The sequence below is a fragment of the Aedes aegypti genome, chromosome 2 (assembly GCF_002204515.2).
Source record: "Aedes aegypti strain LVP_AGWG chromosome 2, AaegL5.0 Primary Assembly, whole genome shotgun sequence".
Lineage (NCBI taxonomy): Eukaryota > Metazoa > Arthropoda > Insecta > Diptera > Culicidae > Aedes > Aedes aegypti.
Genome location: NC_035108.1, coordinates 161,814,855 through 161,821,638, shown reverse-complemented (window position 1 = coordinate 161,821,638; position 6,784 = coordinate 161,814,855). Strand labels below are relative to the sequence as shown.

The window sequence follows — 6,784 nt, the reverse complement described above, 5'->3', positions numbered from 1 at the left end:
GTAAATTTTATTATAACTGTCATTTTATGAAACCATTGCGGGTATCTAAAATGTTTATTTGGTGTTTGAAATGTATGACCGCTGAAAAACATTATTTTGAAAGCTATTGCTGCTCTTTTCAAGTATTTTCTCGCCAGAAACTCGAAATACAGTAAGACAGTAAGCATATAAAGTAGTGCCCATTTATTACGTAACGCTGGAATTGAAAATTTTTGAAATCGGGATCTGATCTATAATTCATACATCTACATCTATCGGGATCTGTCCATAATTCATATAGCTACAATTTTTTTTAAGTTGAAGAATTTCAAAATAGTTTCAAAAGAAGCCCCATCCGACGGTAGCGCTCTGCCAAGAACGATAGTGCGAATGAAAGTCCCTTCCGAACTTTTGTATAGTTGGTCCATTCAAATTTGTCGCTATTCGCCAACTTTAACTGATTTCTGTTTCTCTCCTCTCTCCGCAGACTTGCTACGAGATGGAACGATACCTGAAAGATGAACCAAAACTTCAGACATACAAGAAGCTGCCCGCTGACCTGGACACACCATGGGACCTGTTCGCCGCACCCGGACCTATCTCCGGCTGGAAAGTAGAAGTAGATTCGTGTTGTTTAGAAGATTTAAATTTAAATGATAGACATTCAGACTCACATTCAAACTCGTCATCCTCTTCCACCTCGTCGTCACCTTGCTCCGGATCGTGGGACAGCAGTTCTTCGCTCAGTTGTGCGGTGGTGGTGAAAAAAGAACGCCTCGATCCGGACGACGACGAGGACAACAATAGCGACAGCTACGACGAACAGAGTGAAAAGTTTGGCAAAATCTCCCTGCATCATCACCTTCATCATCCGCAAAATGCAATCGAACTAAGGCTAGTGGCGCGAGCGACGACCTCCGACCTGTTACCAACGTTAACACCTCCCTCCTCACCAGAATCACACCTCAGTATAGGCAGCAAACTGGCGGCGACAGTGAAATCCGAACCCGAAATTGCGCTACTCGACCACCAGGGTTTTCTGAGGGTAACGACGGGGACGCACATACCAAGAAATGCCATTGTTCGGCTAACGACTTCGAGTAGTAAAGGTACGGTCGGGTTAACACGAGTGATACAGGTCAGTCCCCAGCTGCAAGCCGCCATCGCCCAGAGGAGTTCCACGGCGTCCCCAAGTGCATCGTTATCGGCAGGTATGGGAGCAGATTCTGAACTTGTGTAATGAGTAAGATATCTAAGCATTGTCTCATTTGTAATCAACAGTGACGAACGCGAAACATCACCAGCGGCAGCACGACCACAGTCCCGACTCGAAACGACGGATACACAAGTGTCAATTCCTTGGTTGTAAAAAAGTCTACACGAAAAGCTCGCACCTGAAAGCGCACCAACGAACGCATACAGGTAAGTGACATCCCAACTATTGAAATTAAACATAATATTTTTTCTCCTGGCATAACGTCCCAATGAGAGGAAAAACTAATTTTCAGCTTAGTGTTTTAGAGCACACAATCAGTTGTTGATTGAAAGATATATTTTCCGAAGTTTTACTTTTCGTAATCGTATTCATGATCAAACGTCAGCATCTAACCATAAAATCGCTAGTGTTTGGAGGTGATCCAAAATACGAAATCTTCACCTCCAACTTAGTTCTTATACCCTCCGTGATATGAAATATTGAGTCGCTTCGATCGTCTCACGTTTCTCGTTGAACAATCAATATAATGTTTCGTGTTTCCATAAAGGAAAGGTTTTGGACCATACTGGCAAACGAATCCAGACCCTTTCAGATGAATTTGCTTTTAACCAAAATAAACTTTTATGATGGCACAATGTCGTTAGTATAGGATGCTGATACCAATGGTTGTAAATTTACATTTTCCATTTAGTCCATTTGCTAAATTTCAACTTTTTATCACATTAAAAAGTAATATGAATAATTAAGATTATGCTAAAACTTAACTCCCTTATACCAGCAGTTGCCGTCTTATTTCAGTAGTATATCAGCAGATAGAAGCAATGTTTTAAGAAGATGTTTCAAAATAAAAAAAACAAACGAGTCCAAGAGATGGCCTTAAAATGATATCTGAAAACGATATGAGCATGAGAAATGCGACTGTTAAGGAATGCTCATTGGCTTCCAAAGCACAATGACAATCATAAAAGTTGGGAACACTGCTGAAATGAAATCGAATTTATTATCCATGTATTGTTTTCATAATATGTTATTGTGAGATTACCCATCAAAATATTTGAAGAAAAACGCTTACAATTTGCAGTAGATCGATAAATATGCGTACAAGATGTTAAATGTATGAGATATTATAATTGAACGACCATAAAGCGATAAATTTATACTTAAGAATGTGGTTAAGACTCGCGATATAGCACTTTTTATACAATTATAGCTTCTTTAGTAATCTAAACCAATTTTTAACACGATTTTTACTCAATTTTTTGCTGGGAGTAAAAGGATGGTGTTTTAGCAAATTTGGCCATACAGGATCACTCACTGGAATGACCTAGTGTCAAAGAACGGTGTAATATTACTGATATGTTTCAAAGTAGAATGATAAAGGATACTAACATACAATTTGTTCATGAAATGAGGATTTTTATAATGCGAAAAATAATGCTTTACTTTGACGAACAGTTTTTCTAAGAAGTTTTTGGAAAAACTATTTAGTTTTTCAACCAAAAGCATTTTGTAAGATTTTATTTTTTAATAACATTTAAAATAATCGATTGCGATTTAATCAATTAATAAAACAGATAAAGCAAAATCAAAGTGTCCACTTTATAAAAGGAACAGTCCTGACTAAAATGACACAGCCAAAAACGATTCCGTTGTCAAAACTTTTTTAAATATGTTCAGTGAAACATAATTCACAAATAACTGTCACCCCACAGTTATGGATAGCACACAAATATGAATTAGAGTTGGATTAAAATAGGAATATCTTATCAAATATAATTGCAATTACGCAATACATTTTACTTATGTGAACCATAAATCTTTACAACATCGCTATCAATCCTATTATGCTTAAGAATATTTTTTCCGTCCCTATGAATTAAAATGTCAACCACATTCCTAGAAGCGTTGATTCATAACTGTGGGGCATTGAAAACCCTACCACAGTTATGAATCAAATATAAGAAGATTCCAAAATAAACACCAAAACGTATGCTTTCACGAACCCATAATTCATTTACCGCGCAGATAAATTATTATAGTGCTCTGATCCATAATATGAGTCGATTTGATCCATGATAAGGATCTTCCTCTCCCACTGATCTACATCTTTGGGATGGACAACGTTTGAAGTTTCTATAGAAAATGGCACTCTTTAGTAAATTACCGCGAATTATCAGGTGTATTTTCTAAAACATCGTCACTATGATTTTTAATCATGTTTTGTTCTGAAAAATTACTTTAAGTTGATACATAACTGTGGGGTGACTGTACTATAAAGAATGCAGAATTTCCTTAAGAAATTGCATACCTTTAGGCGTATTCCACATTCAAAGGAGTTTTCAATTTTTAGATAACTCTAAAAGTGAATGACTTGTAAGAGTTTGGCCTTCACATTCGGCTTTAGGAACCATTATTTTAGTATGTAATATCAGCTAAGTAAAAAAACGACCGACAAATGGCGGTAGTGAGCAAACGTCAAAGGCAAACAAAAACGATCCGAGCGCTGTGACTGGTGGATTGACAACCTACCATTTGAATTTGAACTATTTGAATCGGCTGTTTAAAAAGTAGTCGATGGACAGTGATGAGAGTGTGACGTGTTTTTGTCAGTGCCATGGGTGTCAGTATTTGATTTAAAAATATAAAACTTGCGGCGTATGCATTTTCAAATGAAATATTTAAGAAATAAAAAAAAATAATATTGAAATATTTTTAAAATTTTATTTATTTAAAAAATATTTATATTCTTTTTATTTTGTACAGCAGTAGTGGGAAAACCGCGCTTGTCGCACACAGCATCACCGTTGCGGTTCTGACTTCGGTGAATCGCGCGACAACCGAAAAATTAATCGCCCGACTGTAGCTCGATTGGTTATCACTAGAGGCAGCCTGTTGTTGTGTGAAATAAGCGAAATTTTTCAACATCTCCTTTGTAAAATATGAATTCATGTTTTCTCAATAATGAAAATAATACTGTTTTAAATATTTTAGCATATAGCAGCATATTCACTGCGTTATGATTTACAAGGTTTTTGGAGAGTGTCCTGCTTGAGATGGAGCCCGATAATGATGATGATTCTTTAAAGAAATTCATACATTTTTGGCGAAAAATAAGGCCTTGGTCATAATAGATATTTTCAAGTAATTTTAACTTGGTTTAGGATTCTAAGAACAGTCCATAAAAATCGGCCATAGTTTTTGATTCCAGCAAATATTCTTTCTTTGATTTCGCTTCAATTATTCTAATTAATTCACTAGAGTAAACTTAATGCTTAAACTCTAAACTACGTTTATTCAAATAAATATATATATATATATATATATTTTCTAAAAATTTCAAAAATTATTTGACTCATATTTAACAGATATGTAGCAAAGCTTTTGAAGCCATCATTCAATATTTCTTTATTCTTCTTTTAGTATAATCGAATTCCTCAAGAAATATCGAAGACTGGCTTCAAACCTTTTGCTACAAAGCTCTTGAAAATAATATTGTGAGATAAACTTAACCTTTTAAAATTTTTCCTCGCAATTCCTCCAAAAATTCATTGATTCTGTCACATTCCTTCGCAATGTTCATCAGAAGTGTTTCGGATAGATATTCAAAAAAATCACAAATTGCTTCATAAATTATCCTTTGTTTTCCTTTTTTTTGTAAATTCTACTTTAAATCCCCGGATTATACAGGAATTATCTACGAAAAGTAATTTTGAAATGTCACTTGCTTCAAAATAATCAGAGGAAGTTTGTTTTGAACCCCAGACATCCCGACTAGATAAAGCTATCAAATTCATAACTTGATGTGTTATTTAGTTACGATCTTTTTTTGGAACACCGGTTGTTATATATTTAATACAAAATGTTGTTAAAATAACTAAAATTTTGCACTATAGCAAAATTGTAACATATTTTGTTACAAATACCGCTTTGGGTTAAAAACAATTAGGATAAGAATTATATATTTTTACTCATATTTTGGGCAAATATTTTTAAGTGTGTAAGTAATTTTTTAGAAAATGACAGAGAGGAAAAAATGTTTTACATTGTTTTAAAAAAAAACAAGTCATTAACGGGAATCGAACTGAGACATGTACCAAACCACCAGAATGGACCAGACGCCCCTACCGTTTAAGCTATTGAAGCAAAGGGTGATGGAAACTCAACTGGTTTTACATCTTCTCAGATCATATGAATGGACTTGGTGTTTTTCAAATTGCTCTTGCGTCTGAGCTGAATAAAATGACGTCACATTCAATGACGTAAATAAACGACAAACTTTCTCATTGGTAGATGTTCTTCATACAATAAAACACAATTATATCATTACCTGTTATCATAACAACCTGTGATATTATTTTGTTATGATGATGAATGTAGCTAAAATCGTGTCACAGTTATAACAAGATTGTAATAAGATTTGTTATAACTTTTTAAGACATGATGTGTTTTAAAATGAATTGTAACACGTTCTGATATAATCTTGTTATGATTTATTGGAAAATTAACACAGCATATCTAAATGTCATCAACGGGGCATATGTTTAACTCAATATGATGTATTTGTGATATAATTTTGATGTTATCTGCTAGTCGGTATACTTTTGCTCCGTAATTAACATAGCGATCAAGGAATCTATGGATAAATATTAAGCAAAATAGCTGGGAAAGGATTTATTAAGAAATCCTCAAGAAAATTATTTTCTTCTTCAAAAGCATTACTTTAAGATTAGTTATATCAATTATTGGTGGAATCCATATTCTGGAATTGAGTTCTTGTGGTAGAGACTTCTTGGCAGAATTCTGGTGAATTCAGAAATCAATCCGGAATTCTGCTAGATTTCATGAATAATTTCTTATGATGATTCTGATGGAACTTTTTGAGAAGTTTGTATTTGTATTTAAAAGCTACATTTTAAGGAATCATCATAAAAAAGTATATTCTAGGAGTTTTGAAAAATTGCAGGATCATTGTACCTATGGATTCTCATTTTTGAAAGTCTATTATGAATTCCTCAACACATTTTCAATGTAATGCAACAATTTCTTCTAAGATTTAAATTCGGTAAAATCTTAGTAAATCCCATACAAAATTTGAACGACTGGCGCTAAAATATAGTTTCACCGATCCAGCTGAAATTTTACACAGTTGTAATGAGACCTAAAAGCAATTCAAAAAGTGGACTGGAGCAAGAATCTGTATTTTGTTCCACACTAATGTTCATACTTTTTTGATCTTCCTTAGTATATTATTTTATGATAACCTCCAATAGTTGCAGACCTTAAAGTGGATCAAAATTTTGTTCACGATCCTAAACAAAAATTTGTAACATACAATGGATATCTGTTTGTACAGCTTTCCTTACTAGTAAATAATGAAGAATGCAGTATTTAGAGAGCAAAACTAGTCAATCCAGTAAATCAGTATAAACCATTCGACCACTCGGATTGTGTAAAGTGCAACTTCCTCCGAAAAATCACATAATCCGGTAAGCCCTTGGCAACATTATCCAACATTTTTCAAGCTGTTGTCAAATTCCCACTTGGCCGATTCAATTTAATTCAATTCATGCTGTAATCAATTATTTAAAC

General features: G+C 34.1%; 1 protein-coding gene across 1 annotated transcript in view; it reads left to right on the top strand.

The window, feature by feature from the left end:
* Nucleotides 1–444: 444 nt before the first annotated feature.
* Nucleotides 445–6,784, top strand: part of LOC5572908 (Krueppel-like factor luna) — a 143,506-nt gene continuing 137,166 nt past the window's right edge. Inside the window, exons 1-2 of the mRNA XM_021842987.1 lie at nucleotides 445–1,190; nucleotides 1,261–1,401. Coding sequence (XP_021698679.1) covers nucleotides 479–1,190; nucleotides 1,261–1,401 — 853 coding nt within the window. The 5' untranslated portion in view covers nucleotides 445–478. The remainder of the gene's footprint in view (nucleotides 1,191–1,260; nucleotides 1,402–6,784) is intronic.